The following is a 20789-nucleotide window of genomic DNA, read 5'->3' as shown; positions in this document are numbered from 1 at the left end:
ATCGATCTAAGGGTGGGAAAAGGCGAAAGGACTCGGGAAAAGATCCGAGCTACGAGGGCGAACCGAATCGAGCGAACGAAGGAGGGAGAAGGAACGGATGAGAGGGAGAAGGAGGAAAGGGGGTCGAAGGACCCCGTTGGACCCACCGCGGCGTTCCGCGAGCCTCGTAATTACACTGTAAGGCTGCCGCGAAGGAGAGGCGTCAAAATCGTCCTCTCCTCTCCTCTTCTCGCGCCTCTCTCCACCGTTCTCTCCCTCTCGATTTCGTTGCTCGCGCGAGAGATCCACCGACCCACCGGCCATTATCGAAATTGATATTTTATCGATGGCCCGCGCCACGTATTCCACCGGCCCCTTATTGAGTTATTTCCCGGTAATTACGAATCGGCGACGATAATTCGAGGTTAATCGACGGAACGTTGCCGTCGGCCCTCGATCTCCGACCTCCGCCGCACCACGATCGACTCGCGCGTCCCACGTCCGCCGCTCGCCTCTCGCCTCTCGCACCGTTCGACGCGGAGAGCGGCCTGCGCGGGGCGATAAAATTTTTTCCCAACTGGCGACGATAAAAATTAGGCTACTCGTCGGCGGCCCGGATAATTTAAAGGTAATAGCCGAAATTAAAACGGGCGAACAGATAGCTGCGCGTCGCTCAACCAACGTAGAGAGAAAGAGAAAGCGAGCTGGTCAGCCGAGAGGCAACGAGTTTGGAGTTTCGAAGAGACGCGCGAGGTCGGAACGGAGGCGAGGAAAAAATCCCCTGCGGTCGCAAAACAAAATGTCACGTAATTATCGCGGTAGGTGTTCCATCGGGTAGAAGGGACGAAGAGAGAGCAGCCTCTCTCTCCGACCGCTCTGTTCGCCCTCATGATCGGTAGGTAAGCTTTCAGGCAGCGCGCAACGGGCAAAAAGTGCAGCGAAAACCACCGTTGGGATCGTAAAACGGATCGTTTATGAGATGGAACCGACGCGTTCGGACGAGGGACCGTTTTCACCGGTCGTAGAGTAATAAACGTTCTCTAGTCTTCCGAGCTAGACCCATCGAGCCAAGCGCACCTGCGCACTAACCTACCACCGTTCTCCTTTTCTCCGTTACTTCGGGTTTTTCGATAAATCGGAAGCAACGTTCGGTTCTCGCTGACGCAAAGCGATAGAGCAACGATGCACGGTTTCGGTGCTCGCGATGATTCAACCGCGTCGCGGCTCGTCCCCTCGACTAACTGCTCGCATCCATATCCTCCCGATCGTGGGTGGACGCGCGACATGAGCCAAAAGCCACGAGGACAAGCACGAGACACGCCGCTCCGTTCTGCGTGCATTTTCATAACCGAACCGGCCACTTCAGACCGAGAAAAATGGTGCGCTATCAACGAGTCGACGACTCTGTTCTTTCTCGTATCTTGCTTTTCCGAATTTGCAACGAGCGGCGATAATTCCGTCGAATCGGCGATCGGTCGATCGCGAAAACGAAAGAGAAACGAGACCGAAATCGTAAGCGCGGCAGGGCATCGGCAACGGTGAAGCAGCGAACGATCGAGGAGGTCCGCGGACGACGGGAGATCGTTGAATTACGTTGGAGCTGGATCGTCGATCGATGGCTGGATCGTGCGGATATACGAAGTCGAAACGTCGATCTCAGATCGACCGTTCGCGATAAAGGAACGATTCTCGCTCCCACCCACGGGACAACGGTGGGTCCGTCCACGAAAACGGCTTCATTAGGGGATCAGGCATCCCTCGTATCCCGCTGTCCGAAAACTCCCAGACGTCGCCTCTCGTTACCTCGTCGATCCGCGTCCCCTTCGTCAGTCGGCCGATCGGCGCGTTTCGCGAGTCGCGATCCGATCTTTCGACTGCTACGATCCGAGGTGAAAACGGGAGGCAGTCGTCTCGTCGTCGGCTGATAGGTTTACCGCTTCTCTTCTGACGCACACTGGTCTATGTAACGGAAGAGAAAGTCATCGATCGCGGTATTGTCTCCGTTTCAACTGATTCCTCAGCGATCGAGGATCGTCTTCTACTCTCGCCAGCGCGAACCTAGACGCGAGATCGGTCTTTCTTTCCGATGTGCCTACGTTCTAGCAAAGGCAGAGCCCAGCGAATAATCTCCGTTCGTTTCCGAGTTTGCTTTTCCTCGGATAAAAGCGATTATCGCGTAAGCAGATAAGCGAAAGAAAAGAAGGAGCGGGGAGAAGGGGGAAATAGGATGGTTGTAAGGCAGGAGGCTACACGATAGCGAGGCGCAAGTCCGCGATGACTCTTTATCTCGTACTCTCATCGTTCCATCGTCGCCCCTTCTTAATTCACAGCCAGCCACGGTCATAATTCGCGTTTTACCTCGCGGTGTTTATGTACTTTTAATAATGCCTGATATCTCGTCGAGGCGCTGCTCGGTTCCTCGGGACCCTCCACCACCCCATCAGGTCCCCTTGTCCCGCGAGCCATGACTCTCGCAGTCCCAAGCTCCCCGCTGTGCGCCCATGCGTGCACCAGCTTGCCAGAGAAACTTTCGACCGTTTCTCGAGCTTCCTCGCTCGCAACGTCTTGCTACGCTCTTTGCATTTACGGCGCGTTTCCTCTGCTTTTCCCACGACGATTCGTTGCAGTTTCTCTTGGATCCAAGACTATTCGTCTTGTAGACGAGAGGACAACCCCGGGAGTTTCGCGAAGAACTCTATCCGATTTGATCGTCGGTAACGTTCGAGTTTATTCTTCTGTCTGATAGAATAGAACCGAAACGTGTAACGTTTGGCGCGATATCGACTGCTACGTAAAATGGTAGTCGAATTCGACGAAAGCACGACGAAAGTTTGACCGCCTACGGAGATTGGAGGAAGCGCAATACTTGCCCGGTCATGGGCCGTTCCTTCCTTTTTCGTCGTCCCAACCTGCCGGTCGGTCTCTCTCGGTTTCTGCGGCGCGTTCGCCGTCACCGCAACCCTCCGGCACATGTTAACAGCACTTTAAAGTTTTATTAATAAGGATAAATCAGAGGCGCCCCGCGGATGAAGTTGTCGGTGCCACGGTCCAGCACGTATAATCTGGCATCGGAAACACAGAGCGGAGCTCGGACAGGGAGGAGAGAGCCGAGGGCCGAGAGGGCTCGGCAACACGTCGCTTTACGACCATTGCCCACAATGTCGTGTGTTCGCAACGCGACCTCACAGAGATATTTATCGTCCCGCTGCCGCTCTGTCTCTGCCCCTGCACGGCACAGCTCGTTCCTCGTTCCGCTTCTCCTCTTCGCGACCCGCTTGTGATTTTCACTGGACTCGCCGAATCTCGGGCGCGAGACTCGGCTTCGCGGGCTCGTTCATCGTCCTAAATAGAAGCGATTTCCCTGTCGTCAGAAAGATTTTATCGAAAACCGAACAACGAAATTGGATCGCGAGCGACGCACGCTCGATCGTTGCACGGGTGGTCAGCGAAGAGAAGGAAAAGTAAAATTATCGAGAGAAGGGAAGGAATGACGAAACGATACAGGTGATTTTCTTACGGGTTTGGAACGAGCCTAGGCCTTGTAGCTGTTGCACCCGCGATAACGCCGCACCGATAAAGCGAAATTCCTCCTGGTCGGAGAAAAATTCTTTCGAATAAATTCTCGGATATTATGCGACCGATAATTACGACACGGCTCTCGACTCGAGCCAAGGGAAAATTACGCGTTCCTCGCGACCGTAATTCCCTTCCCTCCTCCCGTTCCTACGCGGCTATCACCGAAACGCTGTTCGGCTTAACCGATTTTCCGCGATTCGCTTAAATCTCGAGCGCGGATCGAATCGCAACCGCGCTTCGATCTCGCGCGATAAGGATCGAGGAACGGAGAGCGCCCGCGGCCCGTCGCCGCCCGACAACCGCGATTTTCCGCTTTCGTTTTAACTTCGAAACGGCAGAGAGACGACGTCGAACGAGTGCTATTGCTATGAGTCGAGGCATCGGCAGGGAACGCGGCCGAAGTTCGTTCCTCGGAGGAACGCGGAAGACAGCGTACAGCGAACGCTAACCGCTTCTAAATGTTTCTCGAATCGATGCGAATTAGCGCTCGAGCGCAACTCGTGACCGTGCTTCCGAGGTCTGGTGAAAATCGAACGATACGAGCAACGAAATTAAACGAACGTCGTACCGCGAGAACGACGAGGAGGAGGAGGAGGTGAAGGACGATGAAAGCTTATCCGGAGCGCATTCCGAGCGAAAATTGCTAGCTTCTCCCGACCGTCTTAGCGCTTGCCCTTTCAGTGGAAAAAAAAGAGAAACGCGTGGCTAATTACGCAAGACCAGTGTGTCAGGGGGAGAGAAAGAGAGAGAAAGAGCAAAGGGATGCAGAGAACGAACGGAGAGGGGGTCGAAGAAATTCCAAGAAGCTGGAAGAACCGTAAAGATTTCAACGACCTCTTCCACCTACCTCGTGGCACGGTCCTTCGTCCTTCGAGAGATGGCTGGAGAAGAGAGCGCGCGAGGTAGACGAGAAATATCTTTTGAAAGAATATCTCGAAGGAGGAGGAAGAAGAGAGTCGTCGCGGCCGGTGGCCCGCGTTCGGTAGAAACGGTAAACGGTGCACCGGCTTAAAGCCCGTGGAATTATCCTCCTGTAAACACCTACCTAATTAAGATTGGAACATTTTAACGTCCTGCTCGGGGACCCCAATAAACCGCCTAACGTACAGCCAGTTTGTTAGGCGCTTATGGGATCGTTTAATTAATATTGGCGTCGGACCAGCGCGGCCGGCTCGAACGACCGACCACCTCCGGCGCCTCGATGTCTTGCCCCTGTACACTTGCAACTTGCACCGTCTAACGCGTACGAGGACCTGCTTCCACAATTTCCTCCCTCCTCGGTTCTTCCCGTTTCTCTCCTGCTTCTTCGTCTTTTCCGATTCGTTCAGCCGCTTCTTCCGCCGAGTGCCAACGTTCCTCCAGACTCGGTGGAAAAAGCTGGACGAACGCGTGTCGCGAACGATCTTCGACTTGTAACTTTCGACGAACCATCCGGTTACCGATCAGGGCCTTATCGTCGTAGCTTTCCTCGCCGCGGTTCGAAGGCGACGGGGCGAACGGAGTGACGCGCGAACTGGCAGGACCTCGACGAGAAGCGGGAAGCGAGAAGCACGACGAAGAGAAGAGAAGAAAAAGAAGAGGAGAAGGAGCGACGGCGCGTTGCCGGCGCACGGCACTCGGTTCTCCCTCTCTGGAAGGCGAGCAGGACGATTAATCACGGTCGCGTTTTGCGGTTTTGTCGCGCGTCACGACCCACGTGCGTTCCGCGGACCCCATTGTTCCGCGTCTAATCGTTCCAAGAACGTTGCCGAACGATCGTTCTTCGTGGGAGAGTTCAGCTCGTTCGTTCGCTCGCGCGCCAGTGTCCATTCAATCGTTACGTCCCGTCATTTTTCCTTCCGCTTTACGAGCCTTCGTAACGAGCAACCGCCGCATTACCGCTCGTTCACCGACGTCTTCCACGTATCAAAAATCGAGCAACGTTCGACCATCGTTAGAGGCTCGCGCGCGAGGCGACGAGAAAAATAAATAAACGCGTGAACGCGGTAATCGGTAAATCGAGCATCGCGTCCGGCCGAGCGGGTATATGCTCCGCGATGCCGATGTTTTCATTAGGCCGTAATAACCGGGCCGGATCGGCGGATGTCGAGCGAAATTGAATTACCACCGGAAGATCTCTCGGCCGTGAGCAACGGGAGAAACTAAAATGGCGCGTTGCAGAGCGAGCAGCGGGTCTCTGGCACGAGGTGCGCGCGCGGTTACCCCGGGACCAATTTCGAGGGGCCATTTTTCCCTCAAAGGGGAACGTCGACGGCAGCCGAAAATTACCCTGGTTAGACCACCCAGTCGGCTCAAAGCAGACCAATCTCCTGGCCATGGGCTAATCGAGTCGAGTCGGCCCGGTCGTTCGGCCTGGTGGGGCTAATTGCAGCTCACCACCTTCCTACCCTTCGGAGGTCGACCTCTCTATTAAGAGACCTTTACGCGGCCTCTTCTCGCGCGCGCACGCACGTATCTCACTGTTCCTCTCTGCCGCGTCACGTATTAAATTGAAGGGTGTAAGCGCGATCCTAAATTTTTTACTTAACCCCTGCCAACGAGTTTTCTCGGCCTCGAGGACCCTCGATTCTCGTTCACCGGCTCGCCCTTGTTCACCCTTTCCTTGTTTATCCTTCGCCCCCCGTTCAAGTCCATCGACGCTCTTCGCTCTTCCACGCCGACGATCCCACCTATTTCTTCCTTTTCTCTTCCCACGAAGGAACGACCAAATTCGTACGTACGTGTAAATTTCATAATTTAGAGGCCGTATCCATTGTCGTCGTTGCGGGATCAGAGGTACGGATCGAGGGAACGAACCGAGCGTCGCGCGATACAATAGCAAACGCGTTAATCTACGCGTCCCACGAACGAACACGGCCCCATCGACGGATGAGACGGACGGACGAGCGCTTGTCAAGGGAAAAAAGATTTCTATTCACGGAGTTTATGGCTTCCGCTATCGCCGAAACGTGGCGAGCGTGTCGCGATACGGCGCGAGCCTCCTTTCCGACTTTATGGTTATGCGAAATTCCTCTCTCCAGTCGGCTCGTAAAACTATTTTATAGGAGATGTAGACACCGGTTGTTTATTGCTTGCACGACCTCTCCCGTGTACAAGGTCGAATTACAGCTAAAAGCCTATGTTCTACACGACGCGATAATATACGAGGCCTCCTAACGTCTCCGTGTTTCGTCGATTTCCTCTCGGTCTGGGGCCCCCGGCATTCGCCGCTCTTCACGAGCACGCGTTCCAACCGTTTTACGCCGCAGCCCGTTTTCTTTCTCGGTTTTATATGCAATGCGAAATACCCGACTTACCTTGGAGGAAAAGCTTCGCCCTCTAGTCGCTCGATCTAATCGATGTCTCGGCGACCTCTACGAGCGGCAGCGATCGATGTGCCGGTCGATCGTCGATCGACGCGATTGCGGTGCCATGTTTCGAAAGTAACGAAAGAAAATTCGGCCGGGGATACACGTTTTTATTCGCATTTCACGCTGCACAGTATAAACTTTCGTCCATTCAGTCTTATGTACAGTAAATGCGGAGAACGCAAGCGCAAGGGGGCAAAAAGGGGGAATGGGAGAGGTTGAAAGGCGGCGTGTCGACAAAAGTCGAACGAAAGCGAGTAAAGCGACGATCGTTTCGCGCGCCGCGAGCAAGCAAAGCGCGAAACGCTCGAAACGAACAGCTGGAGATACTTGGAAAGCTTCGAACGATGGGACGCGAACGATCGAGCTCGCGACTTATTTACGACTGATTGTTCGCGACTCGACCCTCGCGTCCAAACTGTTCGACAGCGCGTCGCGTATATTACAAACGTTTATTCTAACGGTGGACAGGCGACTCGTTAGCGACAAGTGTTGACCGTTTTCTTAACCAGGCAGGTGTTGCAAGTGACCTCGCAGCACCAGCGGAACCTGCATTCGCAGCTGATCTTCTCCTTGACGACTCTGGTGTCGTAGCCTCTACCGCAGCAGAGCAGCTCGCATCCGTCGACCCCTTGACTGGTGGAGTTGCATCGTCGTCCCTGTGTGCCCAGGGAGCCCGTTTTTCTGTTCGGCTTGCAGAAGTCCGGCGAGTCCTCGCTGTATATCAGATCGAATCTGTCCGGCGGCTTGATGGTCGGCCCCTCGGTGATGAAGCTGTGGCCGTCGTTGCTCGGTATCACCTTCGCCGCACCGTCAAACGACTCTTTCAGCCTGTTGCCAACGTCGCGGAACGCCGGCATTTTCCGCCAACAGGTTCGAACCGTGCATGATCCCGAAAGTCCGTGGCACTTGCATTCCGTGCTCATAAAGTCCCTGATGGCCTGCGGCAGAGACGAGAGAAAAACAAAGCAGTCGCGATATACCGTGAAAGTTCGGGGAACGCGAAAGCGCGCGTTGCCTACCAGACGACCGGCGTTGTTGTTGTGCAGCTTCACCAGCGTTTTGATGTCGCTGCGCTTGCGGTAAGGGGCGTCCATAAAGTCTCGTGACTTCTTAAATCCAAACTTTACGTTGTCGCCGCATCCACCCCACTCCCAGTCACCCTCGGTCGGCAGGCTCTTCTCCATTTCAGCGGTACGGGTCAATTTACCGAGCCGATTACCTGCGCAATTCGCGATGTTCGCGAGATCCGAGTCTCAGGGTTGCGTAGCAAGAAATCTAAACTCGTTGCTTACCTTTCGCCGTCATCTTGTCGCAGGAGCATTCGACGAGGTGTCCCATGGTGCAAGCTCTGGTCACCGCGTAGGTTACTCCGGCCGCGGTGATGGCGTTCACAAAACCCGTCTCCCTGGTATCTGCGAACATCGGCACGAGTTACGAGAATCGATTAGCGGCCGTTTGTTCTTTACGACCCTGAAAAGCTTCGAGATTCCCGAGCCTCGCGTTCCCAGATTAGACAGACTGCCGAACGGAAGAAATCGGATTACGACGAACGAGGTAATTGCAAAAGGGAGGATAAGTCCGTTAATCGAGTATTCGCTGAATGGACGGAAACGAATTTAACGTTCGATAGAGGGGAACGACGAGCATAGACTTCGTCTCGCGTCTGAAAACCGTGCGGACGTCGGAATCCTGGAGGAAAGAAAGGGCGCGCCCTCCAAGCGGAAGAATTTCGGCAGCAACGGAGTTGGTTGCGACAGACTCGACGTTTCCAAGTGGACAGACAGACGGTCGTCGAGGGATTCTGGCAGCGACGCGAGAAGAGCGAGCCAAGCAGGAGAGAACGAGGTCGTCGGATTTCGGTGGCGTGTGTATTCAGTTTCACCTGTCACGTCTCCACTCCATCATTAGGCGGACAATGCACGCCGGAGGTTCCACCCCTTTTCAAAACGGCAGATTACCACCGCCTCCGTCCAACGGCTCCATGTCACCCATTGTCTCTCACCTGTCCGAGCATCCGGGTTTTGCAAATCCTCTCCATACCCTTCCTTTATTTCCGCGTGTTCACGAGCCTGCTGCCTCCCTGTGTTCCCACTCCTTCCGTTTCTCTCCCGCCTCTAGACGTTTCCAATCTACGATCCCGCAGGCAACCCGATCGCTGGTTTCCCGCGCGATCAAAGTTTGCGCGAGCGGAACCGCGATAGAATCTCGCGAGTCCGCGTTGGCCCATTAGCGGATTAACTTATAATCGGAAGGCGGAATGCGGGTCCAATTACCGATTCCTTTGGAGGCGCGGGCGCGCGATCGGACTCGCAGCTGTGCGTCGAGTTGTTGCGCGGCCAGCGCAGCGGAATCGGTGCCCTCCGTCAAAGTATCGAGAGCGCGTATCTGTCGGCAATCGGTGGAAGCCGGAGCAGCGATCGAATCGAAGCCGAGCGGCCGTTCGAAGCGTTTCCGCGCCGCGAGGCAATTATCCTTTTCGAACGTTTAAGCGAAAACCAGTCGCGAATACTAATGCCGCGCGGCGCGGCTGCGTGGATCGAGCCTCGAAATCTCGGACGACATCGGGAAGGAAACGCGCGAGAGAGGAAACGGCGCGCCGCAGCGAAGGAAACGGGGCTGCGGGGCTGGCCAGAAGGAGAACCGGAGTGCCGACCAGGGTAGCGAGGGCAAGAAAAGGGAGAGACGGTGGCGGCGTGGCTCGCCTCTGGTCTGCGCCAGTCTGGGAAGGGGTTATACGCGTTAAGCTCGGTTCTCCGTGGTTCCCATGGATTCCAGCCGGGTATCTTCGGCGCGGATCGACACGCGGACGGACGAACGAACGGACGGACGGACGGACGGAACGAGAAGACGCAGCCGAGAGGCAGCCTGCCACCGCCCGCGTATCTTCCGATGCATCGCCTCACCTTTCAGTGCGTATTTAAACGATACGATAGTTTTATACGAGCGATCTGATATCGAGGTTCGAGAGCGAAAGGCCCTGGCTCGTTCCTGCCTCCGAGCTTGTATTCCCTGACCGTGTTCCGCATCTCCGCTGCTTGCCTTTTGCCTCATACCCGTTGCTCGCGTCGTTCGCTCGATCGCGATCCTTCGATTCTCCCTTCTCCTTGCTCCTCCTCCTTCCTTCTTCTTTCTTCTCGCGATCCTTTGACGCGATGGAACCGTCGAATCTTTCTTCCACTTCCGGACGCCCTCGATCGCCGATGATTCGCATAGGATCTACGAGTTATCGGTACCTACGTCGACGCATCGATGTACGTTGGACGATGGAGCGAGCGACGTTCGTGGCGAAGAAAAGGTAAAAGAGCGTGGCACAGAGGGCCGGGAATGTTCGAGGCGGAGAAGAGCGGCAGGTAATATAAATCACTTGGAATCAATTAGACACGAGGGATCGCGAGCCGATGATCTTGCAGTGCTGCCAGGTGCACGGAGCGCCCATCTTCTCGGGTCGCCCCGACGGCTCAGCCAATTATCAGCATTCCGGGGCATTATCCTCGGAGCGAGACTTACGCCGTGTTTAATTGCGAGTGGCCTTCTTCTTCTTCTTCTTCTTCTTCTTCTTCTTCTTCTTCTTCTTCTTCTTCTTCTTCTTCTGCTTCTTCTTTGTCGTCGTCTTCGTCTTCTTTCTTCGACTTCATCCCTCTTCCTGTCCGTAGTCGCCTCCTCTTTCAACTCGTCGCGGCCTTCTCTTACTCTTGCGTCACTTCTGATTTTCGCGTTTACTCGCGAAGCATTTCGCTCCATCGAGAACACCGTCCCATCGAGCTTTCGAACGTCGTTAGTCCTCGTTGAACGTCAAAGAAAACGCAGAGAAAAGGAGCGTGGTATTCGTGGAATCTCGTTACTCCGTTGCTGGGTGTCGTTCGTCATCGTCTCCGATCGGTCGTAATCCGTTTGCTCGTCGATTATATAAGGTGACGAGGATTCATCGCGCGGTATTTATACGCAACCGAGGCTGCCGTCGTTGCCCCTTTTTGCTACACGGCTCGCTTAACGGGACACGCGTAACTCTTGTCTACGGGTCAGCGTGAAATGCAACCGACCGACGAATCGACGTGTTCGCCTTAAACGGACGACGCGTCGATCGTACGACGCTCGGTGAAACGTCTTCGCGAATGTTCAACGTGGTCGAAGGACGCTGGTGGAAAGGTGTGCATCGAAGGTACACCGATTCTAAGGAAAGATTCGTTCCAGCGATCGAAACGAAAGATCAGGGTGGATGATTTAACGGAACCGTCGCGGTCGCGACGAAAGTCGAGGCCGTAAGGCGAATCGCGTACTCGGTCATACGTGTCTCTGGCGAGTCGCGCGGCGATTAATCGGTTCGATGGATTATGCAAGTGTGTAATTTGCAACGGTGCACCGTGTGCGCTGCCATTGTAGGAATTATGTCGCGGACACGGACGATCGACGCGACCAGATACCATCGATCGGACTCGGCGAGTGATTTGTTTCGCTGGTTCGCGATTTATCGCGGTGGATGCGCCGATTCCTGCGCAATAGATCGGTCTGTCGCTCGCGAAATCGCTCGGCTCGGGTATGTAAATCTGCTCTCTCGATCGGCTCCGCTGTTTTCAATCGAATCGCTCTCGAAACCGGATATCGCGTTACCCCCGCGTTTCATCGAGTACGCTCTAATTGCGGATGATCCTGCGATTACGAGTAGCGTGCGCGCGCCGATCGACCGAAAGGAGAACGAAGACGGAGAGACGAGAGAGAAGATAAATCGCGGGAAGCGCTCGTAAATAAAGAGAAGAATATCGAATGAGAAAAGAGGCACGGCTTACGGCGTTTAGTTAACCCCCGTGTATAGCAGCATCCTACGAGAGAAACCTTTCCAATAAATACAGCGAGAACGGACGCATGAATGCCAGCAAAAATCGCCCAATGACCAATTGCGGCAACGGCCACTCGCCTTTTCCCGAGATTCCGTGGAATTTTTGAGCCGCGCACCGTATCACCGCTGGATTCTCTTCTCTCGCAGGAATTTCTCTCTTCTTCCGTCTCGCTCTTTCCCCGCTCGACACCCGTCGTTCCGCGCACTCGTACTTTGCCAGCCGAAGGAACCTCTCGGCTCGCAGATACCGCGGTAATTACGGCGAATCGTCTATCCGTCCCTTCCGTTTCTTTCCTCTCTTTCTTTCTTCCTTTCCTTCTCTCGGTCGTCTCGAGACGGTCGACACAGGCGCGGATCTAGACCGTGCGACGATTCCAACGTCGCGGAATTCGCGTGGAAAAGCGGCTGGTGTTTCGAGGAGCCGGGCAGAATCGCGAAGCCGCTCGAGAAAGTCCCGAATGGGGACGGCCCTGTAGTACACGGTTCGACAGAGAGAACTCAAAGTTCTCGTTTTCTCTCCCGGCTCTTCTTCCTCCGGTGTTCCCTTCGCCAACGTAAAATCGACCAAGCATTCAAATGTCACCGGCGAACGGCCAAAGTCTAACAGAATAACAGATCTGTCCCAGTGTTCCGATCTCCTTTTCCTTCCCGATATCCCGTCTCCCTCTTTCGCCTCCTTTCACCCTTTCTCCTGCTACCGATCCGAGTTAAAGCCACGGTAGCCGAGATACAATAAACGTACGGGACATTAAACTGTTTGCTATTGTCAAACCTTTGTGGGAGATACCGGCTTCGCGTCTTCTCGTGTCTCCTCCGCTTTTTCGAGTACAGTCCATTGGAAAAGTACCGATTCGTTATTAATCTGACGAATCGATCGCATCGGAAGCGAAACACTCCTTCTGCCGTTTCGAGCGATCAACGGCTTATCGAATAACCGATGACATCGCTTACGGGATAACGCTGGATCGTGCGTCTATCTGAATCTGCGCTATTTCGAACAGAAAGGTAAGCGCGGATCGGTATGCGGGTGGCAAACTGGCGAACAACGGAGAAAAGAATGGACGATGACGGAGGAAAAAGAGTACTGTTCCGGTGTGGTCAGTAGACACCCAGAGGCGTCGCTTTAGTTACGGGCAATTTCCCTTCCTTGCAACGTGTACTCGGTCGCGCTGCGAGCGAGAAAAATTGAGTTTTCCCTTTTCACTTGGAAGACACGCTTCCCCCATAATTGGCGCTCATGAATCGTGCATTGTCGTTTCCTGTGGCGAGGTTGCTGACTACGCAGCTACCACACCTCGCCGTTGCAAAGTCATGGATAAATCGTAAAAATGGCCTCGCTCCGACCCACCGCAGGCCCTCGTTTCTCTCCACCGTGTCAATTACGTTCCGCGCGATTCGCCGAACAATAAGGACCGACGACTAAATTCGACCGTCCGTTGGGATACTTTGTCTACAGGCCGATACAGACGTTGTCGAATAAAAATGTCAGCTTCCTCGAAACGTTCGCGCGAAAGTGTCTACACGAACGAGGCGAAAGAATCGAGAAAAGCTAACGTTAATAAACGAACGACGTGTGCGGCAGTGGCTACGCACGGAGAAGTACGCGAACGAAACACGCTGGTAGATTCACGAATGTCCGAAACGGTAAAGGTGAGAGGCGCGAAAGGAGGGATGCGGTCTGCGTCCTCTGCGAACCGCATTAGTTAGCACCGAGTTCGCGAGGCGACAAAACACTTAGCGCCATGGCGCTAAATCGCTTTTAGCTGGCTCATTATCGTCCCGTGCTGTTTCGTTCCGTTCCTTCTTGTCTCGTCGTCGTGTCTTCGCTCTTCTCTCGAAGAAAGGAGCTAGAACCGCGGGCGTGTTGTTCGCGAAACGATTCGACGCGTTCCGGCGTGTTTAGGCCGCAGTGGAACGACGCGAGAAACGCAACAGCGACACACCTGGGGACCACCTTGGTCGACGAGCCGTCTTATTAAGCGGAAACCACCTTCTTTATTTCGTATCGTTGATACTCGAGCGTCCGTACGTTGATCGAGATATTCGACGGCTTATTTGCGAACAGGTTGTCCGCGTAATCGTTTGCTCGTTATCGTGTCGGTGAATCGACGAGCACGAGTTCACCTTCGCCAACGACGACAAAAATCTGCGTATTCTTGCCGAACTAAAATAGAACACGGTAATTATCGTGGACGAAACGTTGCGAAAAGAAGGACCGAGCGGACGGAATAATCGCGCGACGTGGCTCGAGTTTATTAACGCGCCAAGGTGAGCATCCTCGTTAGAGCCGAGGAACATCGACGAAAAGAATGTTTCCGAGGCAATGGAATATACGGGCGACCGTGTATGTATTATATATCGTGTGGTGCACAGCGGCGGAGCAACAGAATGTTCGCGATCCTTCAGCGAAATTTTTCAATAGTCCAACTTTGTGAATATCGACGCGGATCCACGATACGGCCATTTATTCGAATGGGAATGGTTCGCGCGTGCGGGAAAATACCTCGAATTTTCGATTCGAGGGTTCGAATGAGAATCGGTGTTCGAAGGGGCTTTGAAATCTCGACGGTCGAATAAAATCGTCCCTGCTCCCGACTCCGCCTCTCGATCGAGGAGAAGAAAGAGCAATTTGTTGATTCGACGAGGCCGCTTTTAGAGAGCCGTTTCCTTCGTAGCCGAGTAATACGCTACGGAATCCCGGGTGAACGAAGAAAACCACTCTCTTAATTTGGTCGAGACAGGGGCACACGGTATCGAGACGAGGATCCGGGGATCCGTAGCCGCGCTGAATCCTTGCCCTTCGGATACCGAACGAACGCGTCGTGGCAGCACAATAAATTCCTTCCTCCTTTCCTTTCCCCTGGTAGCTCTTTCCACGGGTTTTTGACGCCCGTGTTCTTCTTATCGCGACACGCGGCACCCCTCAATTAAGAGGTGCTGCTCGTCCACGAATGTTCTACCAGTCCAACCTCGGATCTCTTCTGGACTCGGACCACACAGCAGGAGCTACCTGCGAGGCTAACCTATCGGCCAGATCGCGCCCATAAAAATTAAACGTCGCCAGATAAATAAACGTCAATCGAGAATTAAGATAGGCGCCGCCGGTAGCGTGCCTTCCTCCTCGCTTTTTCTCTATGCGCTCGCCCGTTAGGAATTTTCCCTCGCTTCGATCCACCTCGTCTCCAGGATCCACGGATAACCGACCATTCGATACGCTCCCACGAATTTCTCTCCTCTTTTTTTCCTCCGCTATCGACGCCTCCTGTTCACCCAGTCTCGATCTCGACCTCCCATCACGATCCTTCATAGCTCGCGATTACGATTTCCTTCCCCGAATGCGGCGTTGATCGAGCGAAAACAGCCGAACGATGGACACCGTCGTTTTTCGACTAATCTAGTTCCATTTGAGAGATACATCTTTTTAAGGAGAAGAAAAGAGGTAAACGAAAGACGTAACACGTAAGTGAACGTAACTCGCGAATATTCCGAACGTATTTAACGTGCAATCGAAGATTTAAGGATGCCTGTATTCGTGCGAACAGGAACACGACCGTTTCACCCCCGAACGTTAAAAGCATCGTTGTACGGCTGAACGCGTCGAGGGTGGGCCGAAAAGTCGTATATTTCTCACCGCAGACTTCCCAGGGCGAGCTGTCTTCGCCCGGGGTCGCAGATAAATGACGACGTCGAGGATTGTCACCCGAAACGACCGGTTAACACATGGTCGCCCCTGTCATCGATCCGCATCGTCCAATAATGCACCCGGCAGCCAGGGTTTATGTACCTGTCGCTCGACCTTTCCCATCCGACACGACGTCCCGTTTCGGTGACGGTGCGTTCGGAACTCGGTCGAAAACGCCAAGGGAAAAACGGGAGCGGCTACTGACCGGCTTGTAAACCCGTGTCAAGCAACGGGTGTGCCACCGGTAATTACAATGTTTAGCGAATAAGCACGGCGATTACACGAATTTCGCGCAAAAAGTCTGCTGCGATGAAAGCTCGTTAATTGTTTACGGCATAGCCGGCCACCGCGAGTTTACGGTTCCTCGACATAGCATAATGTAATCGGACTTTGTCGTGTTTACGACGCGGTATCGTTTTTATGGGGTGAGGCAAGCTCGTAAGTGCCAGCTGAACCGCAAATTAGATCCTTTTCGGTGGATCCTTTCGCTGCTTCCCTCGATCGTCGTCGTCGTCGTCCTCGTCGACCGCGGTAGTTCTCCGATATTAACGTGACTCGACGCGTCGCCGTGTGCGGTATCGAAACTCGATTTAGCGAATTCCATCTCGTGGCAAGAACATCGCGCGCAGCAAATATCGTCCGGCAGAGTTAATTAACCCGTTGGCCGGTCGGTTTCGCGTCGAGCTAACCGAGAGCAGCAAATCGAGTATAAAACGGTATATCGTATCTGCTGGGAATCTTGGAGGGAGCGAACACCGATTGTCAGGCATCGCCGACAGTGTCGGATATAATTCGATCATCGATCCTCCGGTCTGGAATCTACGCGTCCGATATTCGTATCCGTGGGTTGCTCGATCCATCGACGAATCGCATCCAGTTCACCACGAGATCGATCGTATCGATCGTGCAATCTTTCGATCGTAGAGAAGCAAAGAGAAAAGGAGAGAAAGAGAAGAAGGACGAGAGATTAAGAAGAGGGAAGAGAGTGAGAGAGAGAGAGAGAGAGAGAGAAACGGGCAGAGGATCTGGAACGGTCCTCGAGGACGGCCTCGCTGGCAATGAAGCCTTTAATTAAGGAAACATATTGCCACTAATATCCGACGAACAGTGTCAATCTGTCAGGCTACCAAAAGGTACCGATCTGATAGCGCAACCTAGAGAGCAGTTCGGCCTATTGGACACGCTGTCTTCGATTTAGTTGTCGTGCTCGATCACCGGGAATTAATACATCGGACGGGTAACTAAGCGAGCCACGCGGACAGGTTCGCTCTCCTCTCGTCTCTTCTCGAATGCGCACGCTAACTCAACGTGAGAATTTTTCTTCGGACACGAGCCCGTCCCTGCCTCGACGACGTTCAATTTGTTCCATTTACCTCGGCAACCGTTTACGCGCCGTATCTTCATCGTTACCGAAACCCTGTCGGAATTCTAGCACGCTATTCCGGACGATGTCTTTCCCTTTGCCAACTACGCAGTTCCATTTACCTGCGCGTACGACGTAAGCAGAAGTTTCACGAGGCTGGGCGTTCGGCGTGAAATCCACAGAGACGAGAACGAAAAAGCTCGTGCGAAGCGGAAGTCTCGTACGCGATTCGGAGGAGAAGAATCGCCGGGGAACGAAGCGTTGACGTCGTCACGAATTTCGAGAAGCAACACGAACGTTTACCGTGACACAACTGCGACTAGCGCGCAAATAATTTCTGTGATTAATGGAACCGACTGTTACGCAATCGCGCCGACAAAAACCGCTTGTCCAGACCGCTTTCCCTCGCTCGTGATAGCCTCATCGAGGTTAATTTGAAAGTAATGGCGCGTGTTCGACGATAACTCGAGTAATACCAGATCGAGCATCGACAGGATTCGTCTCGAATGAAGCGGTTACCGTTGAAGGAGCAACCTTCTCCTTCAAGGGATGTTGTTTAGTCACCGGCGCGGCGTTTAATCGTAACGAATGGAGCTGCGGGCCTGAAAGGAAGCGTGTAATCTGCCTGGAGCGCGTGTATCGTCCTTCTTCCATGCGAATTCGCATACAGAGAACGAGGATCGACGTCAAACGAAGGTTACTTACCGCGCAATAAAATTTTTCTCAGCGACCTCCTCATGGTGGTGCAGTTCCACCTGCGATTTCGAAATTGATATTGGCACTCTTTGGTTCCGACCTGGACGCCTCTCGCAATTTCCTTCAACAGGGAGGGTTCCTTGCGACAGATGTCCGCCATTTTACCCTTCAGTCTCCTAGTCTTCTTGCAGATGAGCATCGGATCCATCACCACCTGATTTCCAACGGTCCTGCGGAAAAACGAAAGATCGATCGGTAAGCAAAGTTTTCGTCTCTCGATGCCGGAATCGTACGTGTCTGCATCCGAGGACAAGCGGATCGCATTGCAAGGATACGAAGGAACATGGAGCCGGAAAGGTAAACTTATCGAAGTGGTTGTTATAATTAAATCTCCGTGCTCATTGCGGCGAGTTACCACCGACGGGACACGGTCTACGGGGACACGAGTAAAGAAGAAACCAGAAACGGAGAGGACGAACGAGCGAAAGCAAGAAGAAGAACGAACCGAGGAGTATCGCAGACAGTGGGAACCGCGACTTCCCTCCTTCGGGACCAGAAAGAAGAGGAGCAAGAACGGGAGACGACGAACGGCGGACTAAGACTAAAGAGTTTGATATAAAAAATTGAGGAAACAAGACGCCGAAGAGAGGGGGGAAAGGGAAAGAGGAACGAGAAACGAAGAGAAACGGACGCGAGAGTGGAGCGAAGGGTAGAAAGGAGAAGAGAGGAGAGGAGAGGAGAGAACAGTCCGAGCGACCTTCGTTACGAAACGTTAATTAAGATCATTAGTTCTGCGTCGGTAGGATGCCGGGGCGCGTACACGACGGCCTCTCGGGAATGCAACGACCTTAATGGCAATAATTCCGTTAAGGCGGTTGCTCGCGCCCGTGTACGTTGCTGGTGCGCGGCCATGGATGCTCCTGCTTTTCGTTCCGCACGAACCAGAAGAAAAAGAAGGAGTTCCAAGGTAATACGGGCGGACAGTCGTGCACCGGTGACATCGTCATTTGGGCGAGGATTCCAACCTCGGACGACGACTATAACAGCAAGGACAAGAACGTTGGTTGCGCGGACAAGAATTCTCGAGAAACTCGCGAACCGGAGAGATCGAAACGCGCTTCGAGAGGGGAGGGATATCGAGAGAGAGCCGGTTGCGATCCGTGATCCGCGTTCCCCGAGAAAAAAAGCTAAACGTTGCTCTGGTTCTCGAGCAAAATATGGCGCATGTTACGTCTCGCGGGACGATCGGACCCGCTGCCAGGGAACAACGCGCAAGAACTTCATTCGCCTCCACGATATTCTTACTCGATGCTCGTTCTCGATACTCCATAACGGAACGAGGCTCGCCACCTTCCCCTCGCGACATCGGCCCGGTACCGGATATACTCCAGGGAAAACCGACCACCGAGGCGCACCATTCCTACGATCTACCGAGGAATATTCCACCAACATGGCCGATTTCCCAATAAATCCCATATCCCTGTTTGCGTCGTGTCCTTATCAAGAAGAACGCGAGTTAACAGCTTTTCCGGGAATCGTTTCGCGCGCGCTAGTTCCCGACAATCGCGAGCCGCGAGCAACGCGACAAATTCTCGCGCGATTCGTTGGTCCGCGCGTCGGATAATAGGCGGCCGGCATAGATATAAACGACCGATTTTCCAAGAAAACGAAAGTTATGACGCGATGACGCGCGTTCGTCAAACGTCTTATCGCTGTGCTGACAAACGAGGAACCAAGTCTTACGCGTGTCTCTAAAAATAACCAACGCCTCCACTCGAATTACATATTTCTTGCTTCGAAACGAACGCACAGGCATCGTCGAAGAGCATCGCAAACACTACTCATCGATGTTCGACAAACGCGCAATTTTCCTCGTAGCTCTCGGCGTTTCCACGGAGGAAAAACATATTGGTCCCGGGTTTGAAAATTTTCCGCGACGTGCGATGTCGCGACTCGTCGCGGCCAGGTGGAGGAGAGAGGAGAGAGACGGAACCCCGCTGCGTGACACTGTCCTGACATTTACAGTTCAAAGGATCGCGGCCAAAGAATATTTGCGCTGGTTCGTTAACGACTGCGCAGCTAACCTCCCAAGTTAAATAAACGTCGGGATCGTGGTCTGTCGATACATCTCTTCCCTGTTGCGCGAATAACGTTACGACGTTATTAATGCAAACACATCGCGTCGTTTGACGATCGCGTATCGGTTCGTTTCGAGGTGCCGGCTATTAATATCGCGTGTGCTCGCGGTCAGCTTAGAGGAATTGGCGTGGTCAAGAACCGAGCGGCGGGCATTTCCGCGTAACTTATTTTTGCTGACTGGTTGCTCGAACAGAGGACGAGTTGCGAGAGGGCGATATTCGAGGTGACACGGTGAAAAAAAGAGTAGAGAGAGAGAGAGAGAGAGAGAGAGAGAGAGAGAGAGAGCAAAGATAAGGAAGAATCTGTCGCGAACGGAGGGAATCGAGGTAGAAAGGGTTAGGGATCCGGACTAAAACGAAGAAGGGGTTGTCCTCGTGTACGCGGAGGCAAGAAAAGAACCGGAGGATGGACACGTCGTCGCGAACGAAAAGCGTGGAGAGGCCGGTTAGGGCGGTCGACTTATTTATTGCCTCATTAGACGCACTCACTTTGCTCGAAGGCAGCTCCACGCTGTCTGCTCGGATAGACAGTGACGAGAGAGCAACGTTGCTCTGGCCTCACTCTCGACTCGTCGGTGTTTGTACGCGGCCGAATCGAGAGAGTCGGAAAGGGAGAGAACCACTCTCGATAGAGAGTACCAGAAAAAGAGAACGGACCCGTCCTCCGGCTGCCGAAAGGAGTTCGAGAAGAAGAAGGAACGGAACGACGGAGCAGGAGGAGGAGAACCAGCAGAAGAAGAACGGTCGCTGGGTCCACCGGTGAATTCTTCGAATATCTCTCACCGTCCGAACGAGACCCTCGAGGATAGGAAGAAAACACGACGGAAGTTGGGAACCTCGCCTCCAAGGACATCGAGAGTAGGGTAATCCGATCGACCGCGAGATCCATTGCTTCTTCCTTTTCGTTCGTTTGTTTTCCCATCGCGCAACCACCGGAGGAATCTGTCCGTTCAGGGACACGACAGAGACACGGTGATACACCAAGGGACGAGGCAAGCAGAAGCAGAAGAAAAATAAATGAAAAGCACGCCAAGCGGAAGTAGAAAGTCACAACGCACGGCTCGTGTCGACTAAATACGCGCACTTAATCTAAATCATCCTCTTGTTGCTCGACGACGCTGGGGGAGGCACGGGGCACGACGCGATGTAACTACGGAATACGAAGGGGACA

General features: G+C 53.6%; 1 protein-coding gene across 3 annotated transcripts in view; it reads right to left on the bottom strand.

Annotated features, from left to right (window-relative positions):
- Positions 1-6943: 6943 nt before the first annotated feature.
- The window catches only part of LOC126869491 (protein Wnt-6-like), a 56761-nt gene continuing 42915 nt past the window's right edge, over positions 6944-20789 (bottom strand). Inside the window, exons 5-8 of one of the 3 annotated variants that reach the window (XM_050626108.1) lie at positions 17490-17710; positions 8198-8317; positions 7925-8124; positions 6944-7843 (exon numbers count right to left, since the gene is read on the bottom strand). In XM_050626108.1, the coding sequence (XP_050482065.1) occupies positions 7382-7843; positions 7925-8124; positions 8198-8317; positions 17490-17710 (1003 nt within the window). In that variant the 3' untranslated portion in view covers positions 6944-7381. The remainder of the gene's footprint in view (positions 7844-7924; positions 8125-8197; positions 8318-17489; positions 17711-20789) is intronic. The other 2 variants (XM_050626109.1, XM_050626110.1) reach the window with 2 other exon arrangements.

This window comes from Bombus huntii, chromosome 9 (genome assembly GCF_024542735.1).
Source record: "Bombus huntii isolate Logan2020A chromosome 9, iyBomHunt1.1, whole genome shotgun sequence".
Taxonomy (NCBI): Eukaryota; Metazoa; Arthropoda; class Insecta; order Hymenoptera; family Apidae; genus Bombus; species Bombus huntii.
The sequence above is the reverse complement of the archived record's forward strand: the minus strand, read 5'-3'. Positions and strand labels throughout refer to the sequence as shown.